Consider the following 21,136-nt stretch of genomic DNA (forward strand, 5'->3'; position numbering starts at 1 on the left):
TATACTGGTGTGTCTTGTCTGGTTGCTGTCTATTTCCAATTGATGGGGGTTTCTTAGACCTGGTCCTGGATAGCCACATACATTTGTTTTCACTTTGAAATTAGCAACCTGTTCAGACTCAAGCAACCAGATGACACAAGTTAATTTTGTAATTAACTAATTTGACCTGTGTCTGCATGCATTCGTACCCATTTGTCTGTCAAAACCAAGGCAGTCAATATAGTCTGTAGTAATTCCAGGATTAACTGTATAAAATGATTAGCAGTATTTGCTCAAATTTGTGTAATGATTGTGATTCGGTCCCTTTTACTACAGTTGCCAGTTTTCACTGAACAGCATTTTCCAACGAACAGCCGCGTCGACCGTCTGATGCCCAAGCACTCTTGGGAAATGTAGTGTAGGATCCTTTCAGTTTGATTGCCATGTATTTTGCTGATGATAAAATTGAACTACTTTACCCATAAATCCTTCAATAAAACACAATACACTGTTCTTTAGAAATATGAAGTTCATTTATTGAATAAAATTGCGGCATATTCAAGATCCGCCGTTAAACATGCACTTATTTCATTGCGCATTTTAAAACACATGAGTGTACAATAAATAAATAAAAAACTGTTTTTCTATTTGTTTCTAACGTGGGCTGTGGTTGGGTTGGGCCAGTAGTTCCGCTTCCCCTCCGCCATTGCGTATCCCGGTGTAAGAAGATAAAAGAATACAACGAAGACAAGAAAACGTATTTCATTTAGTTTAGGTCAATGTCCAGTAAAGACAGGAATTATTGAAATAACATTGAATAGCATATAGGACGGGAAACTCATTACGGTGCTCATAGGAGGCGGAGCTAACTTTTAGGAGTTTGCTGCAGTTTTGCTGGTGAGTACCCCTGCTAGCTAACTATATTGTTAATTGTTATTTTGAAGTAAGTAAAACACCGATTACTAAGAGGGTTCTGTTCCTAGCAGCACAATTAAATTGTTTCATTTTACCGGAATTTGGATGAAAACAGAAACGCGTGTTCGATTAATTACGTTAGATAGATAGATGGCTAGCTTGTAAATCTCGTAGGTTATTAATGCTCAGATCTCTTGCAAGCAAAATTAATGACAAGTAGGCGAGCGATCACTAAAACCCACAATAACAACGCATGCTTGGTAACTGTTGGTTTATAAATATATTCCATATAAAAATGTTTTATTTAAGATAGATAAAACCTGCTTTATTGGCAGGTTTATTCAGTTAAGAATTGTATGCGGGTTTGCCACCTTATTTAATATTGCGTTGACAAGCTCTTCAGATGCAAAGTCGTTATGGTGTAACGATACCTCGCATTGCTACTCATTAAGTTAGCCTGTATATTTTAAGATGATACATTTACTTATCCAGAAAAAAAAAGTTCCTAAGTAGCATCCCTTTTTGGAAATAAATTTTGTTAAAAATATTTTTTTTTTGTCTATGAACTTCAGACCAAAGACAACGATCGTCATTAGCTGGGTAATTGGACTCTATCGATTGGAATATCACGAATGTTTGGTGTGAGAGTGAAGAAGATAGACTATTCTTATGCATGCCCTCATTAATCTCTTGAGAATGATCGTACTAAAGTTAACAGCAACGTAAATAATAATCGTCCGATTACAGTTTGGTTTGGTTCTCGAAAGACGACACTCCGGGTTAACTAAAAATAATAGCACTAGGATTCACTGTGAGATTATTGTTTATGTTTGAAGTGTTGTTTTTATATTGTCTAATGTTAGAGTCTAATCGAAGTCATATGTAGGAAAAGTGATCCTTTGTTGGTGGAATGTTGTGTTTGGAAGAGATTAAGTGGGTTTTCATATGCATTTGCTTGGAGAAAGCACTTGCAGAAATCCCATCAAATCCCAGTCCTGGTATATTTCTGTGAAGCAAACTGGACACCGGTACTGCGGATAACGTTTTCCCACATTCTCATTAAGATGTCGATATAATTGAATGATGTCCAGTTTTAATGAAGGCCAGAGCGAAGCACCACGCAGTGCTCTAAAGCCGTGATGCCTGTTGTGCGAGGTGTCAGCCAGGCATGTGATGACGTTTGTGAGTTAATGTCTATAGCTGTTTATGAGAGGAAGTGAGGAAATTGCATGAGGAATTTGCAGAACAGCAATCTAGGTGTGTGTGAGTGTGTGTGCATGTGTGTGTGCATTAGCTGTTGACCACAAATGTAATGTTACATGTTGTTGAAGGCTTTTCTGGTTCTGAAGGGCAAAAATGTACAGTCCCAAATGGCCTATTTCACCAGGCTCCAAGGGGAAATGGGACTCAGAAAGGGGTGTTGTGAAAGAGGGGGAGAGGGGGGGCAATTGCCTCACACCAGGAAGCCCGGTTCAGAACTTCCTTTTACAGACGCTGAAAATACAAAAGGCTCCCGGTACGTCTTCCTGTAAACAGTTCCTCTGCACACCACAATCTGTGGCAGCCCTTCTTGAGGACCATCTAGCAAAACGAGAAAGTCACATGTTCTACTACTGTAGAACACTGACTTGAAGGAAGTCCTTTTTTCATCCTAATGGAGTAATGCAGCCAATCATTGCAGTTGAGGGCCACCCCAATCGCCAGACAATTTGGCTTCTGCTCTCACTACAATACATTCTCCTATCTTGTATGTTTGATCCAAAGCTGTCATTAAATACACTCAGTTATAATGCAGCCATGCCCACAGCAGTGCTTCTGCTGATGACTTGTATTGGGCCAAGTCGTGGCATGTGTTTGCACAGGCAAGGTTTTTCCTTTTGTGCAGTTCTCGGGACTGGACTCTAGTCCTCGGGTTGCCAGGGAGATCGGCCCCTGCTGCAGACTGAGCCCCAGCCAACTTCCTGATATACTAGCTGGCACAGCTGAGGTACTAGCTAGTCTGCTTTAACCTGTGAATTGCCAGTGCATGGCATGAAGTTTCAGTCTGAGTGCCCTTATTAGTTTGGGTGGTCACAGTTTGAAAGGTAGTCTAAACCTTGTTTAGAGGAGCAGCTCTGTTGATCAATTGAAATTATTTTAGATTACTTCCAAATGTCTTACTACATTTGGGGTTTCACAGCTACAGATTAATCTTAGTCCTGGACTAAATTGAGCTTCATGAATCTCCATTCAGAACTGAATTTAGCCTGGGAGGTGGGCTTTAATAGTTTGACTGGGGCTTGTCTCTCGTTGTGACACGTGAGCTGAGATCTGCGAGACCTGACCGATTTCTTTTTGGATCGTTTCACATAGTTGTCGCAAGCACATCCATTTAGGCAATCCGTAAATCGGCTATCGTTCTCACCCTCCTGCTTCCTTTTGGTTTTCTATCAAACTTTTGCAGTTGTTTGCATTAGGGTACAACTTTTGTGATGCTGATTTTAACCAAGTGGTAGCCTACCCATTTCTACACAGAAACGTGTACATTCTCAGTCAGTGCATTGATGAGAATTTGTGAACTACCAATTGCACCAAGGACTTTGGGAGACCAAGTACTGCAAAATTTCACTTGACTACTGTGTTGGGCTTGGATGACTGAATTAAGATTTTACATGTTGGCGCTTTTACAGACGCATCTGAATGGAAGGTGCTTACTCAATTGTCTGAAAACCCCAAGAAAACGGTTGCTCCGAGCTGTCAACCTTTACTAAAAAATGTTTAGAAAAATATGCTTAAAGTACCTTTTCTGAACGTAATCCCAGATAGTTGTGGATATTTAAAATTCACTTTCTTCGTACTTACCACAAGTAAATAGTTTAAAAATAATTAAAGTATAGCCTACCACTTTAGGATGCAAACGTCAGAATAAATTGTATTCTTTCTGGAGCCTGTCTCTGCAGCTTATCAGAGGAAATTGCTTATTTGCGAGGGAGAAGTGAGAGGTATGTAGTCATCGCAGGTTTATTTGCGATTCTATTATTTGCGTTTTGATAAGAGCCCTTGACCCTTTATTCAACTTTCCGGATAATCTTTCACAAGGTAGGTCACCTCTGAATGCTTCCTCTTAAGACATAGATGACCTCTGTAGTCATAGTGTGTGGGGAAGGGAAACGGACATGGACTCCGCATGGCGCCATTTAAATGTAGCGCTTGCACGGGCTGGAGCATCAGAGGTGCAAAGGATAAGTTGCGGACACTGCCGCGGGCTTGGCGGCACGTGGCGGCGAGGGCGGTTGGCAGGGGAACAGCTCTGCCCCCCTCCCATCCCCGGGTGACCTCATTGTTTACATATCCCTGGCCAAGCTGTAGTTGCGGAAAGCAAACAGATCTGCCCCTCAGCCACAGGCCCTGTCAGGCCCCCGTCGGGCCCCATCGGCCAAAAGGTGGAAGCGCTTCTCTCTGACGGGAGGGGTGTGAAAGAGACCGCTTCCTGTCCTAAACCGCTCCACCGGTCTTGTTTTCACTTCCATATCATCTGTGAAAGATGTGAAGAATACAGCATGCTTTACTCCGCCTCTGTCCCAGTGGTGCGACAGAGTCGTTGTCGAAACATCGCCGCGGTGGAACCGTCTGCAATTATCAAGGCGGGGACATCTGTGTCAGCGTCTGAGTCGGTGGGAGGGGAAATGGCTCAGCCCAAAAACAGTCTGGTGGTGATGGTGTAAGTGATGTTGACCAGAGTGACTTATGTCAGGATAGTGAGATGGTAAGTGAAGTGTGTAGCATATTATTGATATTGTAGGTGTGGCTGTACACAACAAAAAGTATCAGTTTAGAGCTCTCCTCTTGTGTTTTTCCTCCCCTCCATGTCTCCATGACAATAGGGTGTTTGAAATGACCCTGCCTGAAGGATAGTCTGAAGAAATGCAATCTTGTTATGTGAGCGTTATTTCCAGTGGGGAAACTGTTACATGATGTATAGTCTGGAGGCTTTAGAAGACCCATTGAGCAGAGAGGCCAGCCATCCCACAATGCTTTGCTAAATGTGATGAGGCCCATCTGAGATGTATGTACAGGAAAGGCAAGCAAGAATGTGTGAGTCCATCTGCCTGTGTTTATTGATGTTTGTGAGATGCACGCACTCATTCAGTCATTCCCGGGGCAATTTCTGCACTGTCTCTCATTGCTTGTGACTGACATGGCTACACCTATGGCTCTGGAGTTCCGGACGATCTTGTTGTTTCTTTGATACCGCTTGGGAGAAATACGCCTTTGTAGAAAGTTGCCTTAGGACGATGATTTTGAAGAATTTAGGCAGGTGTTGGCACATTCCTGCAGTTCTGGATCCAAAGCATACATCATTGAGGTTTCTTTAAACAATGGCCATCACAGTGGCTGTGAAGGTTAAAAGTATACTGTACACTAGAATCTATTGGACACAGATAGAATGCAGAGCAAGGAAATTCTGGGAAGAAGAGTGAAGTAATGCTTCCTGGTAAATGTGAAGCTAGATGGGTTCCTTGAGCTTCCCCGAGCACTGAAGTTCAGTCTGTACCTGAGTCTCAACGCATTAATAACCTTTCCATCTACCCAGATGAGTCATGCTGGATTAATTTGCAGATGTGTTTATTCCTGTGCAAAGTATCAAAACATAGGAGTGTTTCACGGTGCTTATACAAATTATGTCAAGAAGGCGAAACTGTGATGTTCACAAATTGACAGTTCAAACAGACATTGGATCACGAGTTGAAGTGCAAATGACCACACCAAATTGAATTGGAATGGTACACACAGACAATGCAGGTTGGTGCAGCCCAGGTTCTGCGTTTCATTGCCTGTCTTCGACCGCGGTAAGGACCTGGCACAGTAGGGCAGTGGCTCCACCCCCATTATGACAGTAATCGCAGCATCTTACCCTGTAGTATGAGGTCCACCTTCCTGTATGGACTTGCTCTTGTCTCCTCTCTCACACTCTCCCTCACTGATTTTTCTCTCTCTCTCTCTCTCTCCCATTTTCTTCTCCGCCTCCTGCTCTCTCTCTGTTTCCTGATGTGGGAGTGAGACGGGAGTGCGTGAGAGGGACCTGCCCACAAACCGTTTCCTGAAGAGTGTGGCATCAATCCGAGGAAGAACAGCTTTGGGATTCTGCTGGGGCATTCAGGGTGAGATGGGAATTTGAATACTTAAATCAATACACTTTGCATTTAATTTTTTGCATTATTTGTTTTTTATTAGGCCTGATGTTTTTGGTATGTTGTGAGTTATGGTATTTTATTTTGCATGAACTAAACTGCTCTCATGGAGGTGTGATTTCAGCCTCAATGTATGCGAGAGATACCCTGAAAAATTAATATCAACAACCTGCTGAATATCAGTCGAATACAATGCAACCTGCATGCAAGAGTGACATTACCAGTTAATTAAGTGAAATCTTGAGCTGTAAAGGGGTTTATAGGGTTTTGTGACAAGGTTTTATTTACACAGTGCCGCACATGATCCATCTAGGCCATCTGAAATCTTACTCTCACTTACCAGAGGACAGGTGTTACTTCAGGGCCCCTGCAGGGTCAGGACTGGTTTGAACAGTAATGTGCCAGATTGTCATGTCAGTGGGAAGCCTCAACTCAGTTGGCATAAGTCTTAGTTGTTGCAAGCTCAATTTCCCTGTTCAGTGATGTATATTAATAAAAGTACAGCAATGCCATAGTGAATTTTATAAGCGGTTTAAATAAAAAAATTAAAAAATGCTTTACTTATCAATATTTTGAAAATGGGTTGTGATGCGTTTCACTTAGGTCTGATCCTCATTCAAGGTTCTGTGAAGTGAATTCTCTTTCTATTCTCAGTTGTCAACTTTCGTCTGCTTTTCCCTCTCTTTTTAACCTCTCTCTCTTCCTCTTCCCTTCATTTCTTGTCGCTGTCCCTCTACCATTCTCTTTCCTCTCAGTGCCACAAGCCTTGACAGGTATATGGATGGCCTATGTTGCGGGCCCATGCAGTCTATCCTCTGCAGGTTGGTCTTTGACAACAGGCGCCCACGGTTGGGTGGAAAGGTGTGTCTCAGTGGCTAATCTTCCTCCTCGTTGGTCAGAAAGCAAGCTGTGATTGCCGCAGATTAACGCACTTATATTTTTAACATCGAAGGCAGGGGTTTCCTGCTTCAAAGTTGACAAGTGCGTTTGTGTCCATGTATGTGTTTGTGCTTGAGAATGAGTGCAGGTTCTGCTAATTGGACACCTACTTGGAAATGAGCCAATAAGATCAGTCTTCAGACTTTTTTTTTGGCCTTGTTAAATAATGGGTTCAGTTGGGGGTGCTCTGCTGGGGGCAAGTTGGGTGAGCTTCTTTTTGGAGACGCCAAACCAGAACAGTAACAACTGAAATTCTGCTTGCATCATTGGAGATATGACTGCAATGTGCGTGTGTGTGTGTCAGACTTGGGTCAAATATGTAATTGTTTCGCAGTCAAATAATTTTCTGTGCTCAATCGATCTTGCCAGGTTTAATTGAGCCAACCAAGAGGAGTATTTCATACGTTCCAATACACCAGACAAGGTCAGTAAAGCGTAGAAAAGCATTTGTGTCCAAATGACATATTTGACCCAGGTCTGATAAGTATGTGTGTTGGAGGGTGTATTTGTGTACCAGACACAGTCTAACCAACCCCTTCATTATGCTGAAAGCAGTTCTTGTAGTTGATATTGCAGTTATGCCTCATTCCTGTTTGTTGGTTGTAAATTGGCACTCTTCGTGCATGAATGCTCAACATGACAGTGCTGTTTTTCTGTCATCACAAATGCTGCACTCCCTTTCTTCATCGTCAGGCATTCCTAGTTTTTGAAATGTCCAAGCTCTAACATTACGGGGCTTCAAATAATGGTGCAACACCTAATCATTGGGCAAATTGTGGAATAGTTGGTCTCATATTTAGGCCATTTTAAAAAATCAGTCCATTGAACTATTGCCAAGGTGCTTCCCCTGGTCTGGAATGCTTCAAAGATTATAATGTTTCCCAACCGTCGACGAGAAAGGCTTGGTTTTCCATGTTAGAATTCTGTAACCTTGTTTTCAGCATAGCGCATCTACACAGATGCTCTTCTGGTGCACTGCAGGTAGGTTTCCCGTTCTCGAGCTCCCAGCGTGGTTCACCGCAGATCGATGCTAAAAGGCGCTTCAAGATCTGTGCAGTTTAAATTCAATTAGTGGGCACTAATGTCTGAGGCTTTCGGACGCTTCATATTATAGACGAGCATGTTCGTTTTATCCAGAAAGAGGTGTTTGCTCTCTCTGGCCTGCTTCTACTATAATGGAAGGAACTTCTTCAATAGGGGCCACAGACATAAGAAGGAGAGAGACTGGGACACGGGAAGCATATTACTTTATATGAGTGTAACAAGGTTTCGTTCTTATTCAGTGTAATACTTCTGACCTGCAACTGTAATTGCAATCGAAATTGAAATGCTATTTGTTGCCTTTATTTGACATTGTGTAATACTACTACTGTGTGGTAGGCTATTTTGTGATTTTATTTTGCACGCTTATTCTTTGACAGCAGGAGTGTATGGATTCCTTGCTAATAAAGCATTGAATCAGATTGAGATCGAGAGCGTGAGAGAGAGAGGAAGAGAAAGCGGGTTGAGCTGTGGTCAGGCGCAAGCGAGCAGAGTGCGAGCATTCGCCTTATTAGGGCATGGTGGGAGCATGGAGGACCGTGTGCCTCTCTCCCACGCGGTAGGTGCTCTCAGGTGAAACTCAGCAGCCCACCTGTCGGGAGCTTCACAGCCGCCTTCGCATCCGTCACCTGAGCAAAATCACTGTTTGTTGGCTAGGTCAGCACTTCCCACACTCACCTCAATGCTTGTGAAAAATGGCAGCCCCAAACCCCCCCCATATCTGAAAACCACCATTGCATTGATATGGTTTTTGTCTTGCAGATTTTAACACCTCATGACAGATTGGCGTCCTCTCCATGACGGGCGGTTGTACTGTATATGAAGCTTTCCTCCGGCATCAGCCTAAAGCTGCTTTCACATGAACAATGTCAAAACGCATGGCATCAAGCCAGTAAATTCCTATGGAAGGAGCCCTGATGCCCAACTTGGCAGCAATGCTAAGCCTGGCGTAGCGCACGGCACAAAACGAAGCCAAGTAGAGCGCCAGCAGGGTTCAGGCGGTTTCAACTTTGACCTTGTTTAGAGCTGGCCTTTCCTAGCACGTCCCATCGTGTCACGGCTGTGTATGAAGCAGGCAGATGTAACCTACTGCCACTAGCAACATGGAGCCCAGGCACAGCTGTTTCCCATGGGCTACGTGGCTAATTGAGCTGCATGGCCCCGATTAGTCTGTCAATGTTTTGGGATAAACCCTGGATTTTTGGTTTCACAAAGCAAGTTCACAATGTATCCTTTTATAACTGCAGACAACCTACTGCTATCACATGTGGCTTGTTATGGTTTACCTGGATGGATGACAAGTTTTAACAGCAGGCGGCGCTCGATTCGTCCTATGTAGTCAAAGCCTTGCTTGCTATTGAATGCAGCCTTTGATTTCTTGTCATGTGAAAGGATAAATTAAGGATAAATTAAGGATGCTGTCAAGTAAAATAACAGGTTCTCTTCTTGTAAGATTCATTGCAGAGTAATTCCTTCCTGATAATGGAATGACACGTGACTAAAACTGCGAGACTTTGCTGTTTGGTCTTGAACACACATCCATCTCAGTGAGGCAAACCATTCCAAATGGATGTGGTCCACCATCAAAAATATACCGATGAGAGGCATCAATAACTTGGCCAAGAAATAACGTTGGAGCACCCTGATGATAATAAAGAGGGTTACTAGGCAGAAATTATTTATCTTGTGTAGACTTCTAGGTTTGGCTTACATTTTGTAGTGGATTATTCCTTAGAGCTGTTGATGGAATCAACCAATCATTATAATGATTGTGTTTGTCATTAGTGAACTTCTTTTCCTGATGTAACCACAACCTTTTATTTATGTTTCTCAAGGATATCTGTAAAATAAATGGTCTCCCTTTTTCCTTGTGGAGGCTCCCAAAGAATCCATATAGTACAGCCATTTTATATTTTCATTGATATATTTGATATTTGATATATCCAGGATTTAACACAGTGCCATCTAAAACTGGTTACCAGCCATTAGTACCAACTGAATGCTTAATTGAACACAGGGGATGGCCAAGCCTTATGTGACTAAAACACAATCCAACTTATCAGCAACACTGAACTATAAAAAGGCTTAGGATTTGGCCAAGGTGGAAAAGATTTAACCAATATTCACGATAGCAGAGCAGAGAGCCAACATCATGATGGTGTCTGATTTCTCTTGAAGGGGGCAGGCAGAGCTTGTATTTTCTTAAAGCAATACAATTGGCTTGTGGTATTCATGGTATTGAAGGTTCCACTTCAACCAGTGCACAGAGTAGCTGTTTATGGACATCCATGGAACTTGCCTGTAGACATGTTTGCATTGGCCTGTTTAATGTCAAGGCTGTTATACTTTTTAAATGTGAAAATCATGTGGGTGCATATTCGTAGTGCACATCCATTCTGGCTGTTTAACAACCTGTGTGATCCATGGCAAAGCTGTAGGTTTTCACTGTCATCATCGGTTTGTTCATTTTTAGGGTGAATGCAGTTTTTGGATTTTGAGAAGATGTATCACAGTGGTGTTGAACTTCCGAACAGAACATTCTGTTATTTCACATCCTCTGGTTGTTTGCTTGGACTTCAAATGAGATTAAAAGTATATCAATTTAAGTATATAATTTGTGTGCATTGTAAGCCTAAGGTATAAAGTGTACAAAGCTGTGTAAAGTGGCTGAAAATGTCTTGAAATTATACATTTTGGAAATGTGCCTGAATACAAATGTGTCTCTGATGTGAAACTTTATGTACACTGTGTTTAAGTGTTATACGTAAAGTTGGGCTTGATTATTCCAGCAATCAGATCCCGGAGCCATAGAGTGTATATCAAATGACACACACATTACCATTGCTAGCGTGGAACAAATAATGTCAGTTTAAGGTGGTTAGAAGCAGAATTATTCCCTCATCTTTGTCTGTCTGCCTGTCTGCCCTCTGCTTGTCAGTTCTCGCAAAGATATTCTCTGGGTCACTGTTTACCGTCACCAAAATGGCTGTCACCTGTCACCGCTTCCTGCCACATAAGACAAAAAGAGAGGGAAAATGACAGCTTCCTGTCAGAGCTTGTGTTCTCAGCACTTTGTGCTGTGAAATGTTCAGTTACAACTGTCAGTTTGGGGTAGGGCCACTGCATTTTATTGTACTGAAAAAAAACATTTCTGTTTCTGCATTTTCTTTTTTTGGTTACTTTTTAGTGTGTAATGAAATCAGAAGTAAGGTATTGACTGAAATGAAAATAAGAAAAGCAGGATTTGTTTTTATTTAGTGTGAGGGCAGAAGAGGAGGGCTCGATAAGCAGTATCTGCCTTCCACTGATCAACACATCATTGCTTTGAGGGAACACAAGGTGAGGTTTCTCACCAGCCCTGTGGCGGGCCTTACAGCAAGTCTGTTTGCAACCGTGCTCTAAGCTGAGATGACAAATAAACGGTGACGCAGTGGATGTTTCGCCCACCCAATCAGCAAGCACTTGACACTGCTCATTTTCAGTACGTCATGTAAAGGTGCCAACTGCTGCATGCGGGGCCTTCGCATGAAAGCATGAGCTAAGGCAGCCGATCTGACTTGGGCCCCTCAGCCCAGCCAGTCGGATCGGAGCATCTGCTAAGCTGGTCAGGTCGATGGACGTGGCCTGAAGTGTGGCTTCTGTTAGCGACTCGGCCCCCTGCTGGTTACTGAAAGTGTGCTTCCCGTTTATTTTTTGGCAGGACGGTCTCTGCACCCCTCTCTGTCCCCCCCCCTCCCCCTCCCCCCTCCAGCGCACCCCTGTCATGTCTGATAACGGAGAGCTGGAGGACAAGCCCCCCGCCCCGCCCGTCAGGATGAGCAGCGCCAGCTTCAGCGGCAGCAAGGACGTGCTGTCGGCCAATCACAGTTCCAAACCCCTGCCCTCCGTACCTGAGGAGAGGAAACCCCGCAACAAGATCATCTCCATCTTTTCTGGAGCCGAGAAAGGTTGGAGTTGCTTTAGTTGCTTTAGTTGCTTTAGTTGCTTTAGTTGCTTTAGTTGCTTTAGTTGCTTTAGTTGCTTTAGTTGCTTTAGGAGTGGCAGCGTGTATATACACTCAGTGAGCACTTTATTACCTATTTCTTTTTTACTGCTGTAGCCTATCCACTTAGTTATGATGTGTTGTGTGTTCACAGATGCTCTTTTGCATACCACTGTTGTAATGTGTGATTATTTGCTTTACTGTCCCCTTCCTGTCAGCTTTGACCGTCTCATTGACAAGGCGTTTCTGTCTGCAGAACTACTGCTCACTGGATAAAAAAATAAAAATAATTTCACCATTCTTTGCAAACTCTAGAGACTAGTGTGCGTACAAATCCCAGGAAATCAGCAGTTTCTTAGATACTCAAACCACCCTGTCTGCCACTGACAATCAAGTCACTTAGATAACATTTTTTCCCCCATTCTGATGGTAGATGTGAACATTAAGTGAAGCTCCTGAGCCGTATCTACATGATTGTATGCATTGCACTGCTGGCACACAATTGGCTGATTAGATAATCGCATGAATATGTAGGTGTAATAAAGTAAAAATGTTCCTAATAAAGTGCTTGGTGAGTGTGTATCGACATGCAATAGGTGCATATAGTAGTCTGTTAATGTTCTCCATTTATGTCTTCTATTCCACATTCTGGGGTGCCTCTTTATGTACTAATTGGATCGATTCTGAACAATGGGATGCATATCTGCATTTAGATTGCTCTGATCAGCTCAGCTGAAGCCTGAAGTTTTATAGAATTAGACATTGACCGTCTGTCTCTTTAGAAGGGTAACTCCACCATGTCTGATTGACTCATCTGGATCTGCCAATCATCTGATTGGTGATGTTTATCCACAGGGGGTAGGAAGAAGGACAAGGACAAGGAACGCCCAGAAATCTCACACCCCTCGGATTTCGAGCACACAATCCACGTCGGCTTTGACGCCGTCACCGGAGAATTCACTGTGAGCATATAGCACCCCCTCTGGGAACCTTCTGCATTGCACTTCACCCCACTACAGTAACTCAGTTTACCTCATCCCCTTGTTCCAGTTGTGAACTTTTTGTAATTTTCTGAAAATGGCTATATTTGGCTTAAAAGGTTGTAATTGTCATTGTGTAGCGGTCATTGTGTGTTTTCGGCCACAGAATTACAAAATTAGTCAACCGTAGGTTCTTCCTGGCCCTTGGGTTGTGGATCCTTCCTTTCTCATTCCTGTTGCACTTGTAAGTCGCTTTGGATTAAAAGCGTCTGCCAAATGACTAAAATGTAAATGTAAATGTGGAGGCTCATGTCTTCTGAAACCCCACCAGGGCATGCCAGAGCAGTGGGCACGGCTGCTGCAGACCTCCAACATCACCAAGTCAGAGCAGAAGAAAAACCCGCAAGCCGTTCTGGACGTCCTCAAGTTCTACGACTCCACTGACAACGGCAGGCAGAAATACCTCAGCCTCTCATCTTCAGGTGTGTGTGGCATATTTGTTTTGGCTTTCCAACTTTCTGTGTGGGTGTGTGTTTTATATACATCTGTGCATTTGTCTGCAGCCTGTAAGAAATTCCTCAGAACCTCCTTCTCAGGTTTTGTCAAGCAGGCCGAAACTGGCAACAGTTGCCAATCTCTCCAGGAGTACTGAGGCATCTCCTACAATCGAGTGAGCTGGCTGTCTTTAGTCCTCCAAGCCCTCCACTAATCCTCTCCTCTCTCCTCCCGCAGATAAAAACGCACAGCTGGTGAGTGAATTACTGCTTTTCTTATGTGCCTATGTTCACACAGACTCTTAGGATTCACAGCTCCCATTGTGAGTTTTATTGAGTGAGTCCACAAACCGAAGGTTTGTAACCTGGGTAACCTAGTAATGGTGCAGCAGGATACGACTCCTACATTTGTGCAGCTACCGTACGCCATTTGTGACTCTAAAGGATCTTTCTGTTTCAGCCGGCAAAGAAAGGCAAGGAACCCTCGCCACCGAACAAGGACATCGACGATGATGAGGACGACGAAGCCCCGCCCCCCATCGTGGCACCCCGTCCGGAACACACCAAATCTGTGAGCTCCCCCTCCATTCTGAAATAAAACTGCCATAAAAATCTCTGCAACTATTCAGCAGCTTTATAAACCACTCATTTTCTCTCAGTATTTAAACCTTTGAATAACCTGCACACAAAAAAAGCTAAAGGCAGTTGACACTAAAGTGTGTATGTCACTTCATGCTGTTATTATTCAGTATACAAATTTGAGTTGTGTTTAAGACTGAAGAGCGCACACTCCCGGGTTGGCCTGCTTCCACAGCATTGGTGGGGTTAGGCGGCTTCATGGAACGTTAGCTGCACCACGGGGGCTCATCTCCTCGATGTTTCTCCGCAGGTGTACACCCGCTCTGTCATCGAACCGCTCCCCTCGCCACCGCCCAGCGCAGATGCAGACTCCGCCGCCAAGGGCATCGACAGACAGAAGAAGAAGGGAAAAATGACAGACGAGGAGATCATGGAGAGACTCAGTAGGTGGATTTAATCTCTGGTAGGGAGCGAACCTTTGGTTTAGCGATGTACAGAAGGCGCATCGACATTAGGGCTGCGCCATGTAGCATTCTGAGGTATGAATTCCTACGATACATGCAGCGTAAAGGACTGCAATGTAAGAATAAATAAAATATTACTACAAGCCATGTCAATCTCTGCAATGAAATCTTTTTTTCCTTTGCAACGCAACCCAAAAAAGTGCCGCATTTTCAGTCACAGGACAATATTCTCAATTTTGCACACCTCTAGACTTTTAATCACACTGTTCATACTTTGAACAGTGTGATTGGACAACCAGATCCATTTAATTATTTTGGTTTTGACCGTCTATCATATGTACGCTGTCATCCTGCCCATGTCGTACAGCCCTGTGTAAGTGGGTTGAAGGCTGTTCTGTACTCCTGTAGAGCAAGTGGGTTAGGTAAGTTAGGCAATATCTTCAAAACCATCAAGGACTGTTGAAAATTGGGTGATTAGGCTAGTGCACCAAATGTTAAGGCTTCATATTGCATCACATTGCAAACCTCTCCACACCGCACACAGGACATAAAGATGAATCGTTTCTGTTGCTTCCAGGAACCATCGTCAGTATTGGTGATCCCAAGAAGAAGTACACGCGATACGAGAAAATTGGACAGGGGTGAGTGATGGTTCCCGAGGCTATCGTACTGTTTTTGCAGCACGGCTAATCTCCCCATCCTGTTTGAGTCATACCTCAACGGGCAAAACCGAGAGGAGCCGATCCTGTGATGACGGACCATTCCGGAAAATGATAGCTTCCTCATTCTGAAGTAATTGGCAGGGGATTTGAGTCAGCGGGCTTTGATCAATCGATTAATCTATCCATTATGACCTCCGCCTATGGGTGGAGATGAGGCTATGAGATCATTGCTGTCCATCTGTCCTTATGCTTTCCGATGGCAGACTGATGGTGATTTGGATGCAACCTGGTGAAAATATATCGTGTGAGATCAGAGAAAATCTATTTTAGTGCAGATTTTGAGACTTTCATAATATCATCAGCACATATCGTCATTCACTAGTAGTAGTCTGATTTGCTTTAATCCTGGCTGTATGTAAAAAATTTAGTTTCTGTTGGTACGCACTGGGTTTCCTAACCCATCTCTCCAAGCTGCTTGTGGTTTTTTCATCCTTACCTTTTATGCGAGTCATTCTTGATTACTTCACATCACCCCGTGTGGGATTAGATGGATGAGCTTTCTCTTCTCTCTCCCCCCCCCCCCCCCCCCCAACATACACAGGGCTTCAGGCACAGTGTACACAGCCATCGATGTTGCCACTGGACAGGAGGTAAGCTGCCACTTGCACAGTCATCAGGCCCACTGGTCATGCCTAATGAATGCAACCTGCTCCACCATGTGACATTGTGTATTGACTGAAAAGCAAGTAAGACCTCTTGATTCCTCAGGACAGAAAATGGCATATACTGGGATGCACAGGGACCATGGTTCAGTACCACTGTCCTAGAGTCAAGAGGAAGAAATGCAGGAGTTGATCTGATTTGTCTATACTGTGACCATGTGCAGATTCACTGGAAGAACCCTAGCCTGTGACTGTTTTTGAGGCGTTTCCACCCCTCAGAATGACCAGCAGCTTTGTCCTTGAGGATGACTGCGCAGGTTTTCTGACTGTCTGGTGTGGGTTTGTTCACAGGTAGCCATCAAACAGATAAACCTACAGAAGCAGCCCAAGAAGGAGCTAATTATAAATGAGATCCTGGTGATGAAGGAGTTAAAGAACCCTAACATCGTCAACTTCCTGGACAGGTAATGTGTGCCATTATAATGGTGATAATCATGGTGAGGATGGAGGTGTTGGGAGACTGATGATACTGATGGAATTGATTCTGGTTATCATGAAGATGAGTCGACAGTCCGCTCTCAACTGAGTTCCCGGACGGGGTCTGACTCACTCCTTTCGGATTGATTCAAGGCATTAAGAAGACAGTTAATACCGTTAATTGAATTTGGAGAGCATCTGGGGCGACGGGCGTCTACAGTTCTGAGGAACTAATGGCTGGTGCTCTGCATCTCTGTGTGCTCCTACAGCTTCCTGGTGGGGGAGGAACTCTTCGTGGTGATGGAGTACCTGGCTGGCGGCTCGCTCACGGATGTCGTGACAGAGACCTGCATGGACGAGGCCCAGATAGCCGCCGTCTGCAGAGAGGTTAGGCTGATTGTAGCCTCTTACAGACTTCAGCCTCACCTGTGGAATTAACGTTTCTTCCTTTTCTTGCCTTTGCCTACTGTGGTCTGATTGAATGGGGAAATGTGATACTGAGGCTGACCACCCATGTGAAAAATAGTATGATAAAGTATACCTGAAGTAAACTATTTTATACTTTAGAATACTTGATGGGTAATTAAAGTTAATATCAATTATGCTGTATTTTGTCACATGGGCAGGCAGTCTAGCTAGTTAGCTGGTCTGTCTACCTCATTAGCTAGGTAACCAGGCACAACACAACTTTGCTGAACGGGATGAAGTTAACCATTATATTTGTTTGAGTGTTTCCTTTTGGGAGTATTAATTCAATTCTGTCACTGAAAGCCATTAAAAAATGCATTTGGCTTTCATTGGTGGAATGGATAGAAGATTTTCCATCCTTTTCAAGCAACTGACTAGCAATGGACAACATTTTGATTGGTTCAAAGGAATACAAATTAATTTCTTGGATCAAAACTTCCCCCTCCCCAAATGTATACTGTGGCTATAGGCTGACTATAGACCCTTCTCATTGCCTATCAAATTCCTGTCGGCCCGCTGTTGTATCCATTGTGACTGCTCTTGCATTCCTCCTGCACAGTGTTTGCAAGCTCTGGAGTTCCTGCACGCTAACCAGGTGATCCACCGTGACATCAAGAGCGACAATGTGCTCCTGGGGATGGACGGGTCTGTAAAACTCAGTGAGTGAAGCAATCATGCCATCTCTACTTCCTGTATTGTTAGTTTTATTATAGCCCTACCTAAATTAATTTTGCAAGCGAAATAATTATTCTAAATGGGTGTCCTCTCCATTAGCATTGTATTCCTATGCAGTAATACGATGTTAAGTTGTAGCTATATGTTTTTGATCATAACTTTTCAAGAAATACAAGTAATCTTTTTATAGCTATCTCCAAACACAAAATTGCCAATGGGGGCATTTCATTTATTTGACTGTGCAATTGGTATTAGTCTTTGTAAATCCTGTCGTTAATTTATTTGTATCAGTGACCACAAAAGCATTGTGACTGTTTCCTTAGTAAATCTGGCCCCAAGTATATAAAAAATGCAATATCCTGCATTTTTTTTAAATTTATTTTTTTTTTTTTGGTGACTGATCATTCCTCCCTCGCTCTCTCTCGCACACGTGCATATACAGCTGATTTTGGGTTCTGCGCCCAGATCACCCCCGAGCAGAGCAAACGCAGCACCATGGTTGGCACGCCATACTGGATGGCCCCCGAGGTCGTGACCCGCAAAGCCTACGGGCCTAAAGTGGACATCTGGTCCCTCGGCATCATGGCCATCGAGATGGTGGAGGGTGAGCCCCCCTACCTCAACGAGAACCCCCTGAGGGTGAGTGTTGGTTGGCTCTTCATATTGTCAGTGCAAGCACTGTAGAAGTTGAGCGTTTCAAATATCAGATGCTTAGTATTCAAGGGTTTAATATTGCAGGTGCCTCACCTTACATGGGTTTAAGATATAACATCATGTTGTCTTCAAGGGTGCCAGCTTTCTTACTGCCATTCATTGATTTTGTAAACATCGAAAACTAAAAACTAGAAATAACTACTTTTTGTTGCTTTTGATGTTTTGAAACCCAACCTCTCAAACTTGACATGACTACAAATGAGTTGACTTTGACTTGAAAGCATAGATTCGATAAATGTGCTAATTTAGAGGACTAAACCAGTAGCTATATAACAGAGACAGCATTTATGGGTTCCCCTCTTCACTCCCTACAAACCCTGTGCCCCCCAACTAGGCATTATACCTAATTGCCACCAATGGCACCCCGGAACTCCAAAACCCTGAAAAACTGTCACCAATCTTCCGGGACTTCCTCAACCGCTGCCTGGAGATGGACGTAGAGAAAAGGGGTGGGGGCAAGGAGCTGCTGCAGGTGTGTCCCGTCCTTCACCTTTTCCACACCTTGTTATGAACACACTGTTACGAAGGGGCCAAGCACCCCTGAAGCAGTGTAAGAATTTAGCCCAGTCCAGCTGGTGTAAATCCCATAAACAAAACTGCAATGTTTGAACTTGAAAATGTTCCTATTTTCTAGGTGTCGATTTTATGCTACAAATATACATGTACACTATTTTGCTGTCAAACTACAAAAACTTTTCAGCCATAAAACAAATCAGAAAAACCAGCAAAATGTTGGATTGTTTGCGTTTAGTGTTCACAGTGTAACGGTAACACAACTCAAATTGCTCAAAAATGTTTTACAATTATTTTCTTGGAGAAGGGCCCGAAATGCATAGAGAAAAAATTCCTGGGTATAAATGCATTACTGAGCACTTGCTTACTTGGGATCATTGACTTATCTATTTCTCCCTTCACCTGTAGCACCCCTTCCTGAAGATGGCGAAGCCCCTTTCTAGCCTGACACCTCTGATCTTTGCTGCCAAGGAGGCAATGAAGAGTAACCGTTAATTCTTGCCTGCCACCACTGAGCTGTGCCAACCCCACCCTCCAATCACCCTGACCTGCAAAAGGGCACCAGACCCAACTACAGGGCACTGCCCCGACAAGCCGCACCTGAATAGGTCCACCCAACAGGGACAGGCCCGCTCCACTCCAGGGCCTTATGAACTCCTGCAGTGCCAGCTGTCAATCGAGATACAAGAACACTGCCCCGCCCCCCCCCCATTTTCTCACTGTTTGAGGGCAAACTCAAAACCCCCAAACCGTTTGAATCAGGATGTATTATCACTGATGCCTTGACCTGGTCAGACCAGTATTCACAGCTTATGTGAATTGCTTTTTGTACAATTCATGGTGTTTATTTTATTTTTTTCATAATCATCTCCAACTTATAGTCAGCCTTGTTCCGGCTCATTGTGTTCTCATATCAACCAGCCCCCTAGCCATTGTGAAACTTGAATCTTATATCTCTGAAGCCCTGTTGTCTCTGAAGGATACCCTTGTGCTCTCCGTGCTCTTGTACTCTGTCACATGTGCCTGTCTCATTTTTTTTTAAAGAGAATTATTGTTTACTGTATGAGTTGAACTATTTCTTTAATTCACAGGGATTTAGGAGTCTAAACATTTAAGAGAAATGTCGAATTACGTTTTGTATATTATGTACTTTTAAAAGAAAGTGGAAGTGGAAACCACAGATTAGAGATCAGTACATTCTGACTGTTTCCTACGTTTATGTATACTGTTAATTTTTTATTTCCAACTAACACCCTGATGGTTTACCATAAATTGAAGTATTTGTAATAGTTATCTTAATTAGTTTTTAATGTGATTAATAATTGTATTTCCATGTATGTGGAGTATTCATGTGTTCTGCATGTAAGTCACATTTCTGCAAAATCGGGAATACAAATTTTGAATAAAATTGTGCTTTTTAAAAGTTTTCCCATGATTGATATAAAAATTGCTAACCATTGGCAGAAAACAAATTGATAGCAAGATATTCATTTGAACTTGTATTCTTCATCACATATTGCATATCCATCAAAAGCAGGTTCTCTGAAGATCTGAAAAAATAATTGCATGGACTCCCAGTAAGTACCTGACAGTGCAATAGTTTAAAAGTAGCCAATTTTATTGGTTAGGAATGGTACGGGAATTGGGGGGTGGGACCAGATTCAGCTGTAAATCATGCTGATACAATATGAAACACATGTGTTGGCTAAATGGCTATGTAATTAAGGGTCCAAGCTATCAAATGAGCCTCAAACCACCATGCTGCTGCCAGATATGCAGTAGATACGAAAATGGTTTCTCCCAAATATTTTTTCCAGAGTTCAACAAAACAAAGAGAAACAATTATGTTTGTATCCATTTAAAACAAAGTGCACAAAAACTGAAGGGGTCTGAATACTTTCTGAATCCACGGTCTTTGATACGCTATATAACACTGTATAAGGCCTGCCTCCTGAATAAAGTGTTTCTGATCTGTCGGATACAGTTAGCTAGTACAGATTAGTAGTAAGATACACGCAGAACAGTTACACTGTCTAATGACCCAAGGCAGAAGGGATTTCCTGATCCTCTTCCTTACTGAAATGGAGCTGTATATAAATTTCCATGTAATGAAAAAAACAGGGCTCGTCCGGGATTTGAACCCGGGACCTCTCGCACCCAAAGCGAGAATCATACCCCTAGACCAACGAGCCTACATATTGTAGCGCCTAACCTGTTACAATAAATCAGGTACACAGGACATGGTAGAAAATTGCACTTGTGTCAAGCATTTCTCAGAGTTATTTTGACCAAAACAACCACAATTTAACCTGCTGCAATACACCCATGATTTTAAGTAAACCTCCATCAGCACCTGTGAGTAACAATACTGTAAACTATACTCCCGTCTTCCTCGTTAGTATAGTGGTCAGTGCCTGCCTG

General features: G+C 43.2%; 1 protein-coding gene and 1 non-coding gene across 2 annotated transcripts; one reads left to right on the forward strand and one right to left on the reverse strand.

Moving 5' to 3' along the window:
- Nucleotides 1-5,924: 5,924 nt before the first annotated feature.
- Nucleotides 5,925-20,141, forward strand: LOC133128419 (serine/threonine-protein kinase PAK 2-like). Its single transcript, XM_061241925.1, has 15 exons — nt 5,925-6,035; nt 11,746-11,992; nt 12,883-12,989; nt 13,339-13,489; nt 13,740-13,756; nt 13,962-14,072; nt 14,391-14,523; nt 15,122-15,185; nt 15,808-15,856; nt 16,220-16,332; nt 16,615-16,732; nt 17,373-17,472; nt 17,931-18,127; nt 18,537-18,674; nt 19,124-20,141. Exons 2-15 carry the CDS (start codon nt 11,809-11,811, stop codon nt 19,208-19,210), a joined length of 1,569 nt encoding a protein of 522 aa, XP_061097909.1. The 5' UTR covers nt 5,925-6,035; nt 11,746-11,808; the 3' UTR covers nt 19,211-20,141.
- Nucleotides 20,142-20,835: 694 nt separating this feature from the next.
- Nucleotides 20,836-20,907, reverse strand: trnap-ugg (transfer RNA proline (anticodon UGG)). Its single transcript has one exon. It is a non-coding gene; the product is annotated as a tRNA-Pro (tRNA).
- Nucleotides 20,908-21,136: the final 229 nt, after the last annotated feature.

The sequence above is a fragment of the Conger conger genome, chromosome 5, assembly GCF_963514075.1.
Source record: "Conger conger chromosome 5, fConCon1.1, whole genome shotgun sequence".
Lineage (NCBI taxonomy): Eukaryota > Metazoa > Chordata > Actinopteri > Anguilliformes > Congridae > Conger > Conger conger.